At 40.5% G+C, this 18,135-nt stretch overlaps 2 protein-coding genes and 2 long non-coding RNA genes across 4 annotated transcripts; 2 read left to right on the top strand and 2 right to left on the bottom strand.

Moving 5' to 3' along the window:
• The first annotated feature begins 2,625 nt into the window (after positions 1-2,625).
• Positions 2,626-5,805, top strand: LOC113009771 (serine/threonine-protein kinase pim-1-like). The gene is made up of 9 exons (XM_026148300.2): positions 2,626-3,137; positions 3,527-3,763; positions 3,889-4,014; positions 4,138-4,232; positions 4,371-4,418; positions 4,503-4,721; positions 4,811-4,991; positions 5,078-5,248; positions 5,338-5,805. The coding sequence occupies exons 1-9, from the start codon at positions 3,077-3,079 to the stop codon at positions 5,427-5,429; spliced, it is 1,230 nt and encodes a 409-aa protein (XP_026004085.2). The 5' UTR covers positions 2,626-3,076; the 3' UTR covers positions 5,430-5,805.
• A 2,357-nt stretch (positions 5,806-8,162) lies between these two features.
• LOC113009185 (uncharacterized) lies at positions 8,163-8,987 on the bottom strand. Its single transcript, XR_013902920.1, has 3 exons — positions 8,795-8,987; positions 8,418-8,677; positions 8,163-8,333 (listed from the first exon to the last, which is right to left on the bottom strand). It is a non-coding gene; the product is annotated as an uncharacterized LOC113009185 (long non-coding RNA).
• Position 8,988: 1 nt separating this feature from the next.
• Positions 8,989-12,028, bottom strand: LOC145421533 (uncharacterized). The gene is made up of 2 exons (XR_013902919.1): positions 10,167-12,028; positions 8,989-10,031 (listed from the first exon to the last, which is right to left on the bottom strand). It is a non-coding gene; the product is annotated as an uncharacterized LOC145421533 (long non-coding RNA).
• A 3,049-nt stretch (positions 12,029-15,077) lies between these two features.
• On the top strand, positions 15,078-17,731 carry LOC113009183 (serine/threonine-protein kinase pim-1-like). The gene is made up of 9 exons (XM_026147362.2): positions 15,078-15,314; positions 15,704-15,940; positions 16,066-16,191; positions 16,315-16,409; positions 16,548-16,595; positions 16,680-16,898; positions 16,988-17,168; positions 17,255-17,425; positions 17,515-17,731. The coding sequence occupies exons 1-9, from the start codon at positions 15,254-15,256 to the stop codon at positions 17,604-17,606; spliced, it is 1,230 nt and encodes a 409-aa protein (XP_026003147.2). The 5' UTR covers positions 15,078-15,253; the 3' UTR covers positions 17,607-17,731.
• The last annotated feature ends 404 nt before the right edge of the window (positions 17,732-18,135 follow it).

Below are 18,135 nucleotides of genomic sequence, written 5' to 3'. Positions count from 1 at the left end.
TCTCAAAAAGAAAATTTTGCAGAAAATCAGTGTGATCGCTTGGCTCACTGGAATTATCATCTCGATATCTCTTGTCCTTCTTTCATTTTAGACGTCTTGAAAACAAGTTTTAACAAAGTCCTGGAGAAGTACCCAATGCTGGAGGACCTCCTGGCTCAGATAAACTCCTCTCTGACACAAACACACATGCATACTGAATTCACATCTTGCCATACAAATGTGATACAGTAACCAACTTTCTTTCTTTCAGAAAAAAAGAAAATTGGGAGATTCAAAATTTTCCTCACAGTAATGTTTGCATCAGTCTATCAGATGAATCCCCTCCAAGTCCAATATTTACATCAGTTACAGTGATAATGCTTGGTGTCTACTTTCAGCCACCGCAGTATGCCAGGAATGAATCTCATTGAAATTGTAGTTGCATTTGCTATTTAGTTTAATTGTCATGGATGATACACAGACAACCCAACAGCAAACAGAGGAAAACAATGGGCTTAAATACACAGAGGGATAAATGAGGGAATAAGACACAGGATGAGAGCACAGCTGCGAGAAATCACAAACAACAAGAACATGGGGAAGGAAAACTGAAAACACTAACATAGTCTAAGGAGCTTAGAAAGAAAACGTCTGGACTTCTTTAAGTTGCTTGAAGATGTTCAAGCAAAGTTTAAGTTCTTTTCATCCGAGAAGGTGAAACATCTTCAAGCAACTTCAAGTCCAGACGCTTTCTTTCCAAACTCCTTAGACTACGATGACCTAGATGACTGAGAACCTTCACAGACATGACACTAACATAGCACACATGACTATCAAAGTAAAACAGCAAACAAGAGACTTTTACAAAGACACAGAGTTGACACAGAGACATAACTGACTGGGGAGAAATTGGGGAACATGGAAACAAGAGTGACTAGACATGACATGTGGGACACAGGGGCAAGGCAAAGTAACAGAAACCTAAAGCCTAAGAATATAACACAAGAAGAAAACGATAAAGAGAACCAAAAACATACATAAGAATAATCAATGAATATAAATGAACAAACACAAAACACTGGGTCACAGACTCCGTACCATGACAGTTAAATGTACATAATAAATACTTTAAATCAGATGACAATGTAGCTGACACCGTGTTTACAGGGAGTGCAGAATTATTAGGCAAATGAGTATTTTGTCCACATCATCCTCTTCATGCATGTTGTCTTACTCCAAGCTGTACAGGCTCGAAAGCCTACTACCAATTAAGCATATTAGGTGATGTGCATCTCTGTAATGAGAAGGGGTGTGGTCTAATGACATCAACACCCTATATCAGGTGTGCATAATTATTAGGCAACGTCCTTTCCTTTGGCAAAATGGGTCAAAAGAAGGACTTGACAGGCTCAGAAAAGTCAAAAATAGTGAGATATCTTGCAGAGGGATGCAGCAGTCTCAAAATTGCAAAGCTTCTGAAGCGTGATCATCGAACAATCAAGCGTTTCATTCAAAATAGTCAACAGGGTCGCAAGAAGCGTGTGGAAAAACCAAGGCGCAAAATAACTGCCCATGAACTGAGAAAAGTCAAGCGTGCAGCTGCCAAGATGCCACTTGCCACCAGTTTGGCCATATTTCAGAGCTGCAACATCACTGGAGTGCCCAAAAGCACAAGGTGTGCAATACTCAGAGACATGGCCAAGGTAAGAAAGGCTGAAAGACGACCACCACTGAACAAGACACACAAGCTGAAACGTCAAGACTGGGCCAAGAAATATCTCAAGACTGATTTTTCTAAGGTTTTATGGACTGATGAAATGAGAGTGAGTCTTGATGGGCCAGATGGATGGGCCCGTGGCTGGATTGGTAAAGGGCAGAGAGCTCCAGTCCGACTCAGACGCCAGCAAGGTGGAGGTGGAGTACTGGTTTGGGCTGATATCATCAAAGATGAGCTTGTGGGGCCTTTTCGGGTTGAGGATGGAGTCAAGCTCAACTCCCAGTCCTACTGCCAGTTTCTGGAAGACACCTTCTTCAAGCAGTGGTACAGGAAGAAGTCTGCATCCTTCAAGAAAAACATGATTTTCATGCAGGACAATGCTCCATCACACGCGTCCAAGTACTCCACAGCGTGGCTGGCAAGAAAGGGTATAAAAGAAGAAAAACTAATGACATGGCCACCTTGTTCACCTGATCTGAACCCCATTGAGAACCTGTGGTCCATCATCAAATGTGAGATTTACAAGGAGGGAAAACAGTGCACCTCTCTGAACAGTGTCTGGGAGGCTGTGGTTGCTGCTGCACGCAATGTTGATGGTGAACAGATCAAAACACTGACAGAATCCATGGATGGCAGGCTTTTGAGTGTCCTTGCAAAGAAAGGTGGCTATATTGGTCGCTGATTTGTTTTGGTTTTGTTTTTGAATGTCAGAAATGTATATTTGTGAATGTGGAGATGTTATATTGGTTTCACTGGTAAAAATAAATAATTGAAATGGGTATTTATTTGTTTTTTGTTACGTTGCCTAATAATTATGCACAGTAATAGTCACCTGCACACACAGATATCCCCCTAAAATAGCTAAAACTAAAAACAAACTAAAAACTACTTCCAAAAACATTCAGCTTTGATATTAATGAGTTTTTTGGGTTCATTGAGAACATGGTTGTTGTTCAATAATAAAATTATTCCTCAAAAATACAACTTGCCTAATAATTCTGCACTCCCTGTATTAGTGTGTGGTCAACCACAAATCTTCATACTGTCATCCATACATGAGGTCTTTATACAAACGATGAACGATAATGAAAGAAACTGTTTAACTGATATGAAATGATTGAATTATATGAAATATTATGGCTTTGTTTGCCAGAGTGTTTTTCTGTAAACTACTTTGAACTGCTGGCAGTCAGTGAAGTCACTGAAAGGCAAGATTCTATGTTGTGTTGCCGTAGTTTCCAGAGTTTACTTATAAAGCTCACTTACAGAATTCAGTTAGAAAAGTCAAGCATTTGAAAGGTGCACATTTGAAGGAATATTAACTCAATCTTAACTCATTACGGTTTACATTTTCGATTTTAAAAGTTCTCCAAAATTACAATGAAAAAGGAAACAAGAAAAATGACCACTCCAGCTGATAAGAAAGATTCAGGAGATCAAGGTAAGTAAAATAATAAAATAAAATCCTGGTAAAATCCAAATCCTAGAAATGTTGACACCGTGTGAATCATTTTTAGAGTATTTGAATCATATGTTTGATTGAAAATAGCTTTAATACAAGATGTCTAATCAAAGGAAGGTTACCGGTCTTTTGGTAAAATAATGTAATAAGTTTATTCTTGGACTCAACAGTAAAAACAGACCAACAAGTGTCATCAAGATCTAAGACTTAGTGAACCTAGTATCAATTCGCACTGGTCAGTTTTTTTTATCCCAAGAATAAACTTGTGATAATTTAAGCAAAAGCAATTTCAAATTCTTTGCCATCAAACTGCTTCCAGTCCTGATGTCGGGGACTCTTTTTCACCACTGTGTTGTTGTCGTTTATAGATTGTAAGAGCAGGACTGCTAAAAGAAAGGCCAGTCCTGAAAAGAAGACCCCAATAAAAAGGAGCAGGGTCGCTGAGCAGGCTGGTCCTTCCACCAGCTCAGATGTGGTCAAAGGTGTGAAGCGCAAGGTTGTGCAAGATGAAGAGGGCACAACAAAGAAAGCAAAGAAGGCTAAACTTCTCGACCATATGAGCGGTGACGAGGAGCAAGCATCCTTCTCGTTGGACTCTGGTAAAGGTAGGCTAATTAGTTGAATAAGGGGGTAGATTAAGTGTGGTTGCTAGGTTTAAGATATTGGTGTTTAGTGTTTGTGTCTATCATCCAGTGAGCTGATGTGCTTTTGGTGTTTTCCACATCTCCAGACTTGAACAACAAACAGGAGTGCGCAAAAAATGGCAAAAGAAAGGCCGCGGGAGACAACAGAGAGCCACTCAAGAAAAAAAAAAGGAATGTGGACCAGGGCAAAAAATCAGTGGCAGACCAAAAACGTAAGTAGCAAGCAGCTTGGGTTTTATATTCAGGGGAAGGGCAGAAGGAACATTTAGGCTACAGAGGAGAGTCATTTGTGTCACAGCTGTAATAAAACCAGATTTGCTGTTTTGTCTGTTCAGGTGAATTCCAAGCCAGATATGTGGAGGAGCACCAGCTCGGAGAAGGAGGCTGCGGAGCAGTGTTTGCTGGCTACCGGATAGAAGATCGTTTTCCAGTAAGTGTTCAGATGATGGTAGTAACACAGGCAGTGACGCAGATAATGGATAATATCGTAAACTGAGACGTCTGCTGTGTTTCCACCTTTCATTATGTCATACTGAGGAAATGCTCACCAATGCTCTGTGTCTTCTAGGTTGCCATCAAACACATTCCCAAAAATAAAGTCTACTGCAAAGTGGCGGTAAGCGTCCAACACTTGAATTAGTTTCACATTACTGGATTGAATGCGGCGTTCCTCATCATCCACTTTGTTGTAATATTTCAGGATGAAAATGGGAAGATGCTCTCGGTGGAAGTGGCCATTATGCTTAAACTTGCAGGTGAAGCAGAAGGGTCAGTGGGAATATCAGCACCTGTGTCCTTGCTGGAGTGGTTCGACCTTGGCAAAGAGCTGATCCTGGTGCTGGAGAGACCTGTCCCCGCTGTGGACCTGCAAAAATACAAAGCAGAAAATGGAAGAACTTTAACAGAGGACACGGCCAAGGTAAGTTGACTGGAAGAGCCTTAGACTGTACAGCATTCAATCAAGGCAGAAAAGCATTAACTCATTATTGTGTTTTTCATCTTTTCCAGGTCATTCTGAAGCAACTAGTTGATGCTGTAAAGGAACTTGAGGAGAAACACATCTTTCATCGAGACATCAAGGGACAAAACATTCTGATTGAGACCGGCTCAGATGTGCCTCGAGTTCGCATCATTGACTTTGGACTGAGCTGCTTTGTTAAACAGCGATCTCTGTATCGCATCTTCTATGGTAACATATTCTGCTCTTGCTTTTCACAGATGTAACAATTTGTGTCTTTTGTTTTAGAAGAAATTGTAATTGTGTCTGTTTGTTAGGCACTCCTCTTCACATCCCTCCCGAGTGGTACATTAGGAGCTGCTACAGGTGTGGACCCACCACGGTGTGGCAAATGGGAGTGGTGTTGTATGAAGCGCTTCATGCACGATACTTTAGTACCGCGAGGTTCCTCACAAAGCAACTGAGCATCAAAAAGCGTCTGTCCACAGGTAAGAAAACTTCACACTTCCAGATTCACTGCTGCCTTGGATCACTAGAACTATCATCTTCATCTTTTTGATCTTTTCTTTCTTTCAAGAATGCCGGAATTTCTTGGACGCATGTTTAGCTTTAGCCCCGGAGAAGCGCCCAACACTGGAGGAGCTCCAGCTTCACCCCTGGCTAAGATAACACACACAAACACACAATTCACACCTTATCATGTAAGTGTGATACATTGTAGTAACTTCCTTTCTTTTTTCTGTTGGACAGGAATAGATAGAGTGGGTCAATCTTAAAAAGAAAATAAATAAAAATTTAGCTTTTTTGGAGTTCCTGTAACCCCCCCAGCCATCCCAGGAAAGGGGATCTCTCTTTGAATGGGCTTTCCCGAGGTTTCTTCCCATCGATCTGGCCCCCTGGGGAGTTTTTCCTCGTCTTCATAGAGAGCTTGGGCTGGGTCAGGAGCTCCATCAAAACTGTCTTTATTTGATGACATTAAAGTCATCAAATAAAGATGTGTTTTACTTAAAGTAAAATTTGATCAAAATAAAACTTGTTTAATTCATCTTTGCTGAGGATTCTCCTTCATTACTATTTTGTTTTGTTGTTTTGTTTTGTTTTTACCCATGGTGCATTTTGACAAATAAGAAAACTGAATCAGGTTAAAGTGTGCACAAAGACAGTCACACTGCAAATGATCTGAAGACTTGCATCTGTTGCTCTAACCCCCAACTAGTTTAGACAGATTTCCTGGTTCTACCAGAGGTTTTTTCCTTCAAGAAGGGAGTTTTTCCTTCCCACTGTTGCTGAGTGTTTGCTCATAGTGGGTTGTAAAAGCATAAAAGTTAATAAGAGGCATTCATAGCAGAGTTATCACAGAGGGAACTATATAGCTTAAATGTACACAGTAAAATTTGCAGTGTCAAACTAACACTTAAAGAGTTAAATTTAACACTGTTTCCGAGTCTATTTGGTGCCATTCAGAATTGGTGTTAAATCAACTCTTTCTATAGTGTTAAAATTTTAGAGTAAATTTAACTCTAAATAGAGTAAAAATTTAACACTGAGTAACACCGCATAGTGTTAAATCAACTTAACACTACTAGTAGTGTCATGTTACTCTATACTGTGTTATTCATACACTAATCTCTAGTGAAAAATTAGCTCTCATAGAGTAAAATTTGTAATTAATTTTACACCAAGTAATGTTACTAAAACTCTTCCTGTAGTGTTACCTTTACACTCAATTCACTGTTTTGCAGCATGAAAACCTGGTTTTTAATAATGCTTTTACATATAAAACAAGTGAGCAAAAACCACAACTAGATAATACATTTAACAGCTTTATTTTTATGTCAGGCTCAAAATATAAAAATATCTCATGTAGTGTATAAAACACTTTAAAACAATGAATTTAGTTCGGCATAAAACGGCAATATACAGGGAGGAATCTGAAATGCCATATTTGATTTGAAGAAGCAACACAGCTCATTTATGTTCAACACCTTCAGCACCATATTGGGATGCAGTCTGACCCTAAATGCATGATGATGGTCATCAAAACACAGGGTTTCCATCAGTTTTCCGCAGAGCAACACAATGTCATCTTTCACAACAATACTTTTGATCTTACAAAAAAGCAGAATCTCAGACACTACATCTGTACAGATGATAAAGTCAGGGCGGTACTCTGTACTGTGTGTTATTATCCACTTAGCTGAAAACAAACTGGTAGACAACACAGCTCCAAGCAAATTCTGGACCTTCTTCCAGCTCTCCAAGTGTCACCATCTTTCCTGGTCCTAAAGCTAATCTTTCCAGGCTAAAGGACTCCCAATGCTTTATTTTATTACTATTATATTTATTTTTACTTGTGGTGTACTGTAAAGGTACACTCTGTAAGGCTGCATCTTTAGCCTGAGTATGAATCTCAAAAAACACTTCCTCCATTGAGGAGACAAAACTACTCACAGTAGATTGGCTTAATCCAGCTGCCCTGAGCTGTGCAACAGCAGAGGCACACCTATCCAAAGTGCTCTTATTTGACCTTTTCAGATGTTGTGGGTGTTTCTTCTACATTAGTTGACATCACCTCCCCTGTAGTGCTAACTTCTTTAACTGCCACATCAGTTGCATTTCGTTGCCCTGTACCTGTGCATGTGCAATGACAATAAAGTTGAATTCTATTCTAATTCTATTCTATTCTATTCTATCAGGCTGTAAATTAACATCAGTGTCAGCCTGCTGGTCAAAATAGTTAAGGTGTTTGGTATTTAAATATTTTCTAAAACCTGTGGTCTGGATGAACATGTACATGTTGTGAAGCATAGTGTTGTAAGATGTGCCAAACACAAAATGTGCTTTAAACAGTTCATCAACAGTACCAAGTGAAGAGGTAGACTTGCATGGCATGGCATTCTTGTCAAGAATAATGAAGAACCGGTGGATGTCATTCTTTTTCACCCCAACAGCCAGGAGGTAGGGTTGAGTGCTGGTAGTGATGGAATCAAGGTGCTCTTGGATATTTGTTCCAGTCTGAAAAGACAAATACAGACAGGCAATAAGAATCAAGTGTTTCTTAAACTGGTAATTCATAACATAAAAATAGAAAAGAAACACAAACCTTCTTGAAGACCACAAGACGCCTTTCTGCTTGAGAAGCTGACACCTTTCCTGGTCTCTTCCGACCCTGACCAGATGGTGGAATCAGATGTAATAGCAATAGAATTGCTGAGAGGTCACTGTCCCAGCCTGCAAAAATTATTTGTTTTTAATAAAGTTGAGTCATCATCAACAACATATTTCAATGCATTGATAAAATGTTTGAGTAGACCCAAAAGACAAAAAGGATAACTGTTCTGTGACAAACATTATATATGCTATGAATGTGCTAATCAAAGAAACAACAGCTCACCAGTTAACTTCAGTGACATCCTCAGGTGAGTCAGCTGCCAGCAAGAGTTCTTCCAGGTCACTGGTAGAAGGAAGCTTTCGGCCTTGTTGGATAATCTTTCTTTTGAATGTTGTTGGCCACCTCTCCAGCAACCTGCCTGATACATCCTCACCAAACATCAGTACAAAATCCTGTTCGATCTGTAACAGGGATAGAGAATTATATCTGCTATCTACAAAATATTAAAGTGTGTTTACATTGTCAAAGTAATGACAAATATTCACCAAGCCTTTGATATCTTTGAAACGTGGAAAAACAGACAGTATGTTGCTTGACAGCAGGAGGCCAAGGACCATGTTGTGTCGATAAACAAATGTCAACTTCATCTTCTTCTTGACTGTGTCTTCATCAGCTGAATGTTTCATCAGAGAGATTGCTTCCTTGCACTCATCCTCACTCAGTAACTTCTCTGTAACAAACTGCAACTCTCGTCTGACAGTTGGTCCACCACACTGGTCTTCACTCGATGATCCATCTCCTGGTGCTAGACAATATGAAATACAGCTTTATCAAAACTAATAACAACATTTAATAACCATTATTAATAAAGAACCACAATGTGGAACTGTATTATGTATTTCCACTGAATTATAAATGTTACCTCCAGATGATAATCGCCTCCCTTTAGCAGTGCATCTCTGTATGGCTTTAATCCTCCAGGCCAAGTACCCAGTGCTACCCTCGCCATCATAATAATGTTCCTTGGAGAGTGACATGTACAGACACTGATAAATGAATAAACAAAATAAGTTATGTAACAATGAAGAGTTGATAAGAACATACATTTTAGCAGGATTTAAAATGTCCATCCATCCATTCGCTTCCGCTTATCCTTTTCAGGGTCGCGGGGGGCGCTGGAGCCTATCCCAGCTGTCATAGGGCGAGAGGCAGGGTACACCCTGGACAGGTCGCCAGTCTGTCGCAGGGCCAACACACAGGGACAGACAACCATTCGCACTCACATTCATTCACACCTAGTGACAATTTGGATTATCCAGTTAACCTATCCCCACAAGCTGCATGTCTTTGGACGGTGGGAGGAAGCCGGAGTACCCGGAGGGAACCCACGCAAACACGGGGAGAACATGCAAACTCCACACAGAAAGACCCTGGCCTGGTGTTGGAATTGAACTCAGGACCTTCTTGCTGTGCGGCAACAGTGCTAACCACCGTGCCACCGTGCCGCCCGGATTTAAAATGTTTAAACGTGATTTTGGTTGTATCAGTTATTACTATGGGCTACCTACATAGCCATTTTTGGAGTACAGGCCACTGAGGTAAGAGAAAAAGGTTACAATTCCTCTGGCATACATTTCTTTTACCTGTCGTGGTGGTGATGTACTGCAAGATCAAAAGGAAAAGAACTAGTCAGCTTCCCTGGAATTCATAGAGATTTAAAATAATTTGAAAATGATAGTAAAATCACAGGGCCAGAAATAGATTACCCATTTTTTTCTGTCAAGTATGTTGACCAGTATGTTTTTCTTCTGGTTTCATCCACCAGGGACTTGGTCCGATTGTATTCATTTATTATACGTTCTCCACCAGGTTTGCTGGTGAGAATCGATTCCACCAACTGGAAAACACAATAAAAAAAAAAACATTCTACATGTTGATATAACCACTGCAGTTCAGAGCACTTAAACTACAAACAAAAATGACACTGTTAGAAGAATGTGGAAATCTGCTAACTCTTACTTGCTTAACTTCTGCATCCAGCTTCTGATGTTTCCTCAAAGGGCTGTCTGAAAGGATGACCATATCCTGTGAATCTGATGAATGTGGCGATGATAACTGGGACTGCTCAGGAGACACTTCTGCAGCAGCTGTTTCCAGACCTCAAAAACAGGAGCAAAACAAATGAGTTTACATGGTCCCTCTATAGACACATTTTATAAACTCTTTTTAATAAACAATGTAATAATGATATTAAAAAAATGACATCCAGTGAAACACACATCACTCAAACAAACCTTTTTCATATTTGATGGTTAATACCCCAGTTGAGGGATCTGTTACTATATCCTCAAATATATCATCATCCAACTCAGTCCCTGAACTATCAAAAACTTTCACTCCTTTTGTTACAGCTGGCACACCAAACTTTGCAAATGCTGGAAACAAGCACACAAGTTTGAGTAAACAAAAAGATTACATGACATTAGGGCTGCTCGATTATGGCAAAAATGATAATCATGATTATTTTCACTGAAATTGAGATCTCGATTATTTGACGATATTTATTTAACCCTTACGACCTACTATAGAACCAAGAGCTTATGTTTTTTTTTACATGTTGTAGTGCCATTTGTAGGAGCATTTCAAGTTGCTATACAACTGTTATAGCCCATATTTTAATAATATGTATGCATTAAGTCCATAGTAACTACATTAATTGCAAAAAAGTGCAATAAACTACAAAAAAATTGAAAATCGTTTTTGTTTTGTTTTTTACATACATTTCTACTTGGAGAAATTTAAGAGGTTTATCCCTCAAAACTTTAAATACAAAAAAGTTGCAAAAAATAGTTTACAACAACAGGAAATTTATTTTGAGTGTCTTCATAGTTTTATTTTGGAGATACACCAATTTTTATATACTGCAGGAAAAACGAAAAAACAATCCTATGATGCAAATTCGCAAAGAAAACAGCAGGTGCATCAAAATAAACTATTTCCAGCAGTGCAATTCGAGTTCTAAGCAGAAACTATTCAGAAAAGTCAAACGTGACTTATAAAAACACCAGTATAAGCTTTTAAGGCCTATAAGTAAAAAACTACATTTTCCACGAAAATGACGTCACTTCCGGTTTTGGGCAGGAAATGGCGGACATGCTATAATTCGTGCTGACGTCTGTTTCACTGTGGGAAGTGTTACGAACAGCTGATCGGATCGGCAAAGCGTGTTTCTGGAATATTATGTTTTTGTTCCTGCAAGCGCTTTTTATGCAGTTTTTGCAAAGCTATATGTGGAAGGAAAACGTGACCGAGGACAAGCTGATGGCATAAGATGTAAGTACAACTCCTCTGGTTTCATATGCAAAAAAAATTTTTTGCGCTAGCTTACACGGTTCAGGTTCTACAGGGATTTAAAAATAGTTACACAAAACGGAGCGTGCTGCTCTGACCGGCTTTAAAGGGTTAACAATAACAACGTATTGAATAATGACTTTAAAAAATAATATAAAATGGTGTGCAACACCACTGAAGTTTTTTTTACCTCTCTTTTCAACCAACGGCAGTCACTGTCGTCTCCAAATAACTTCTGCTTAGCTTTTTCAAAAGTGACTCAAACAAATAAAAACTAAATTATTAAGCGCCAGTAACATGCTTGATAAGTGGTAGATTAGGAGTTACACTCACATTATACAGTTTTTCCACTAAATATACATTCGTAGCTAAGATGATTCCAAAACGTAGATCATTTTCAATTAATCATAAAATGCAGTTTGAAGAGACTAAATAACAAAAAGAACTTAAAGCACATTGAACACCTTTTTTATACCATGTTGGTTTCTTACCGGCAATCAAAATTCCTTAAGGCTTGGCTCAGATACTCTAGCAAATTTCTGCACACCTCCCAGTTTTGCTTTAAGCAGCATGCTTCCTGTAGACAGTAATTTCTTATAGTCAGTGCTCTTCATTGAACTACTGTAAACAGAAAATGTGAATATTAAACCAGTCCCATAAATACCGGTAAAACAGCCTTCCATTGTTATTTCTTACACTGTATGTATTCAAAATAGTCAACAGGGTCGCAAGAAGCGTGTGGAAAAACCAAGGCGCAAAATAACTGCCCATGAACTGAGAAAAGTCAAGCGTCCAGCTGCCAAGATGCCACTTGCCACCAGTTTGGCCATATTTCAGAGCTGCAACATCACTGGAGTGCCCAAAAGCACAAGGTGTGCAATACTCAGAGACATGGCCAAGGTAAGAAAGGCTGAAAGACGACCACCACTGAACAAGACACACACTGAGAGACTGTGCAGTGGAACTCACTGATGTCTTCACAGACATCTTCAACATATCACTCATCCAGGCTGTCGTCCCCACATGTTTTAAAGCCACCACAATCATTCCGGTTCCAAAAAAGTCATCTCCCTCCTGCTTTAATGACTACCGTCCTGTTGCACTTACTCCCATCCTGATGAAGTGCTTCGAACGACTAGTCATGCAGCACATCAAGACTGTCCTGCCCCCCTCCCTGGACCCCTTCCAGTTTGCGTATCGGCCCAATCGCTCAACCGATGATGCCATCTCCACTGCACTCCACTCAGCACTCACACACCTGGACAAAAAAGATTCATATGTTCGAATGCTGTTCATAGACTTCAGTTCAGCATTCAACACTATAATCCCCCAACAGCTCACTCAAAAACTGGTCCAGCTGGGGCTCAACACCTCACTGTGCAACTGGCTGTTGGATTTCCTCACCGGAAGACCTCAAGCAGTACGGGTCGGCAGTAATACATCCAGCACCATCATTTTAAACACGGGGGCCCCGCAGGGATGTGTGCTGAGCCCCCTCCTCTTCACTCTGCTGACCCATGACTGCACTCCATCACACAGCTCCAACCTCTTCATCAAGTTTGCGGACGACACAACGGTGGTGGGTCTCATTAGCAACAGGGATGAGACCGACTACAGAAGTGAGGTGAGACGCCTGGCCACGTGGTATGCTGACAACAATCTCTCTCTGAATGTGGAGAAGACGAAGGAGATTGTTGTGGACTTCAGGAGAATGCACACCCAACATGCTCCTCTGACCATTGACGGAGCGTCTGTGGAGAGAGTGAGCAGCACCAAGTTCTTGGGTGTGCACATAACAGAGGATCTCTCCTGGACGTACAACACCACAGCACTGGCCAAGAAATCACAGCAGCGTCTCTTCTTTCTCCGCAAACTAAGAAGAGCAGGAGCTCCAGCCCCCATCATGTACACTTTCTACAGAGGCACCATCGAGAGCATCCTGTCGAGCTGCATCACTGTGTGGTTTGGAGCCTGCAATGCGTCCTGCCATAGAACCCTCCAACGCATAGTGAGAGCTGCAGAGAGGATCATTGGTGTCTCTCTCCCCTCCCTCCAGGACATTTACAGCACCCGTCTCACTAAAAAAGCCCTTTGCATAGCGGCTGATCCCACGCACCCAATGCAAAGCTTCTTCAAGCTGCTGCCGTCAGGGAGGAGACTGCGGAGTCTCCAGGCCAGGACCAGCAGACTGAAGGACAGCTTCATCCATCAGGCTGTCAGGAAGCTAAACTCCCTCCCGATTCTGCCGCCCTCTCCCCTCTTCTCCACCACGGTCTCACTGAACTCTGTCACACACACACACACACTCACTCTCTGACGCACTCACTGGCCTGCTCCAGTCACTTCGTGGAGCATTGGACTGCTTAAGCATTGGACCTCATAAGACTTTGTTGTTACACTATCTCTTACCGTACACTACTAAATCCCCATTTGCACTATTTGCCTATTTTGCACCACTATGCCTTCTTACTTGAATATTGTATATTGTATATTACATAGCTTTTTTTTGTTATACGTAAAATTGTAATGTATTTATTTAAATTTTTACTTTTTAATTATTTTATTTGCATTTTTCTAATCACTAGGGTTTGAGAGTAACGCAATTTCTATTCTGTGTATGTCCTGCACATGTGGCAGAATTGACAAATAAAGTTGACTTGACTTGACTTGACAAGCTGAAACGTCAAGACTGGGCCAAGAAATATCTCAAGACTGGTTTTTCTAAGGTTTTATGGACTGATGAAATGAGAGTGAGTCTTGATGGGCCAGATGGCCCATCAAGACTCACTCTCTGGATTGGTAAAGGGCAGAGAGCTCCAGTCCGACTCAGACGCCAGCAAGGTGGAGGTGGAGTACTGGTTTGGGCTGATATCATCAAAGATGAGCTTGTGGGGCTTTTTCGGGTTGAGGATGGAGTCAAGCTCAACTCCCAGTCCTACTGCCAGTTTCTGGAAGACACCTTCTTCAAGCAGTGGTACAGGAAGAAGTCTGCATCCTTCAAGAAAAACATGATTTTCATGCAGGACAATGCTCCATCACACGCGTCCAAGTACTCCACAGCGTGGCTGGCAAGAAAGGGTATAAAAGAAGAAAAACTAATGACATGGCCACCTTGTTCACCTGATCTGAACCCCATTGAGAACCTGTGGTCCATCATCAAATGTGAGATTTACAAGGAGGGAAAACAGTACACCTCTCTGAACAGTGTCTGGGAGGCTGTGGTTGCTGCTGCACGCAATGTTGATGGTGAACAGATCAAAACACTGACAGAATCCATGGATGGCAGGCTTTTGAGTGTCCTTGCAAAGAAAGGTGGCTATATTGGTCGCTGATTTGTTTTGGTTTTGTTTTTGAATGTCAGAAATGTATATTTGTGAATGTGGAGATGTTATATTGGTTTCACTGGTAAAAATAAATAATTGAAATGGGTATTTATTTGTTTTTTGTTAAGTTGCCTAATAATTATGCACAGTAATAGTCACCTGCACACACAGATATCCCCCTAAAATAGCTAAAACTAAAAACAAACTAAAAACTACTTCCAAAAACATTCAGCTTTGATATTAATGAGTTTTTTGGGTTCATTGAGAACATGGTTGTTGTTCAATAATAAAATTATTCCTCAAAAATACAACTTGCCTAATAATTCTGCACTCCCTGTATTAGTGTGTGGTCAACTACAAATCTTCATACTGTCATCCATACATGAGGTCTTTATACAAACGATGAACGATAATGAAAGAAACTGTTTAATTGATATGAAATGATTGAATTATATGAAATATTATGGCTTTGTTTGCCAGAGTGTTTTTCTGTAAACTACTTTGAACTGCTGGCAGTCAGTGAAGTCACTGAAAGGCAAGATTCTATGTTGTGTTGCCGTAGTTTCCAGAGTTTACTTATAAAGCTCACTTACAGAATTCAGTTAGAAAAGTCAAGCATTTGAAAGGTGCACATTTGAAGGAATATTAACTCAATCTTAACTCATTACGGTTTACATTTTCGATTTTAAAAGTTCTCCAAAATTACAATGAAAAAGGAAACAAGAAAAATGACCACTCCAGCTGATAAGAAAGATTCAGGAGATCAAGGTAAGTAAAATAATAAAATAAAATCCTGGTAAAATCCAAATCCTAGAAATGTTGACACTATGTGAATCATTTTTAGAGTATTTGAATCATATGTTTGATTGAAAATAGCTTTAATACAAGATGTCTAATCAAAGAAAGGTTACCGGTCTTTTGGTAAAATAATGTAATAAGTTTATTCTTGGACTCAACAGTAAAAACAGACCAACAAGTGTCATCAAGATCTAAGACTTAGTGAACCTAGTATCAATTCGCACTGGTCAGTTTTTTTTATCCCAAGAATAAACTTGTGATAATTTAAGCAAAAGCAATTTCAAATTCTTTGCCATCAAACTGCTTCCAGTCCTGATGTCGGGGACTCTTTTTCACCACTGTGTTGTTGTCGTTTATAGATTGTAAGAGCAGGACTGCTAAAAGAAAGGCCAGTCCTGAAAAGAAGACCCCAATAAAAAGGAGGAGGGTCGCTGAGCAGGCTGGTCCTTCCACCAGCTCAGATGTGGTCAAAGGTGTGAAGCGCAAGGTTGTGCAAGATGAAGAGGGCACAACAAAGAAAGCAAAGAAGGCTAAACTTCTCGACCATATGAGCGGTGACGAGGAGCAAGCATCCTTCTCGTTGGACTCTGGTAAAGGTAGGCTAATTAGTTGAATAAGGGGGTAGATTAAGTGTAGTTGCTAGGTTTAAGATATTGGTGTTTAGTGTTTGTGTCTATCATCCAGTGAGCTGATGTGCTTTTGGTGTTTTCCACATCTCCAGACTTGAACAACAAACAGGAGTGCGCAAAAAATGGCAAAAGAAAGGCCGCGGGAGACAACAGAGAGCCACTCAAGAAAAAAAAAAGGAATGTGGACCAGGGCAAAAAATCAGTGGCAGACCAAAAACGTAAGTAGCAAGCAGCTTGGGTTTTATATTCAGGGGAAGGGCAGAAGGAACATTTAGGCTACAGAGGAGAGTAATTTGTGTCACAGCTGTAATAAAACCAGATTTGCTGTTTTGTCTGTTCAGGTGAATTCCAAGCCAGATATGTGGAGGAGCACCAGCTCGGAGAAGGAGGCTGCGGAGCAGTGTTTGCTGGCTACCGGATAGAAGATCGTTTTCCAGTAAGTGTTCAGATGATGGTAGTAACACAGGCAGTGACGCAGATAATGGATAATATCGTAAACTGAGACGTCTGCTGTGTTTCCACCTTTCATTATGTCATACTGAGGAAATGCTCACCAATGCTCTGTGTCTTCTAGGTTGCCATCAAACACATTCCCAAAAATAAAGTCTACTGCAAAGTGGCGGTAAGCGTCCAACACTTGAATTAGTTTCACATTACTGGATTGAATGCGGCGTTCCTCATCATCCACTTTGTTGTAATATTTCAGGATGAAAATGGGAAGATGCTCTCGGTGGAAGTGGCCATTATGCTTAAACTTGCAGGTGAAGCAGAAGGGTCAGTGGGAATATCAGCACCTGTGTCCTTGCTGGAGTGGTTCGACCTTGGCAAAGAGCTGATCCTGGTGCTGGAGAGACCTGTCCCTGCTGTGGACCTGCAAAAATACAAAGCAGAAAATGGAAGAACTTTAACAGAGGACACGGCCAAGGTAAGTTGACTGGAAGAGCCTTAGACTGTACAGCATTCAATCAAGGCAGAAAAGCATTAACTCATTATTGTGTTTTTCATCTTTTCCAGGTCATTCTGAAGCAACTAGTTGATGCTGTAAAGGAACTTGAGGAGAAACACATCTTTCATCGAGACATCAAGGGACAAAACATTCTGATTGAGACCGGCTCAGATGTGCCTCGAGTTCGCATCATTGACTTTGGACTGAGCTGCTTTGTTAAACAGCGATCTCTGTATCGCATCTTCTATGGTAACATATTCTGCTCTTGCTTTTCACAGATGTAACAATTTGTGTCTTTTGTTTTAGAAGAAATTGTAATTGTGTCTGTTTGTTAGGCACTCCTCTTCACATCCCTCCCGAGTGGTACATTAGGAGCTGCTACAGGTGTGGACCCACCACGGTGTGGCAAATGGGAGTGGTGTTGTATGAAGCGCTTCATGCACGATACTTTAGTACCGCGAGGTTCCTCACAAAGCAACTGAGCATCAAAAAGCGTCTGTCCACAGGTAAGAAAACTTCACACTTCCAGATTCACTGATGCCTTGGATCACTAGAACTATCATCTTCATCTTTTTGATCTTTTCTTTCTTTCAAGAATGCCGGAATTTCTTGGACGCATGTTTAGCTTTAGCCCCGGAGAAGCGCCCAACACTGGAGGAGCTCCAGCTTCACCCCTGGCTAAGATAACACACACAAACACACAATTCACACCTTATCATGTAAGTGTGATACATTGTAGTAACTTCCTTTCTTTTTTCTGTTGGACAGGAATAGATAGAGTCGGTCAATCTTAAAAAAAAAATTAATAAAAATTTAGCTTTTTTGGAGTTCCTGTAACCCCCCCAGCCATCCCAGGAAAGGGGATCTCTCTTTGAATGGGCTTTCCCGAGGTTTCTTCCCATCGATCTGGCCCCCTGGGGAGTTTTTCCTCGTCTTCATAGAGAGCTTGGGCTGGGTCAGGAGCTCCATCAAAACTGTCTTTATTTGATGACTTCAATGTCATCAAATAAAGATGTGTTTTACTTAAAGTAAAATTTGATCAAAATAAAACTTGTTTAATTCATCTTTGCTGAGGATTCTCCTTCATTACTATTTTGTTTTGTTTTGTTGTTTTGTTTTTACCCATGGTGCATTTTGACAAATAAGAAAACTGAATCAGGTTAAAGTGTGCACAAAGACAGTCACACTGCAAATGATCTGAAGACTTGCATCTGTT

This window comes from Astatotilapia calliptera, chromosome 17 (assembly GCF_964374335.1).
Source record: "Astatotilapia calliptera chromosome 17, fAstCal68.1, whole genome shotgun sequence".
NCBI lineage: Eukaryota > Metazoa > Chordata > Actinopteri > Cichliformes > Cichlidae > Astatotilapia > Astatotilapia calliptera.
The sequence above is the reverse complement of the archived record's forward strand: the minus strand, read 5'-3'. Positions and strand labels throughout refer to the sequence as shown.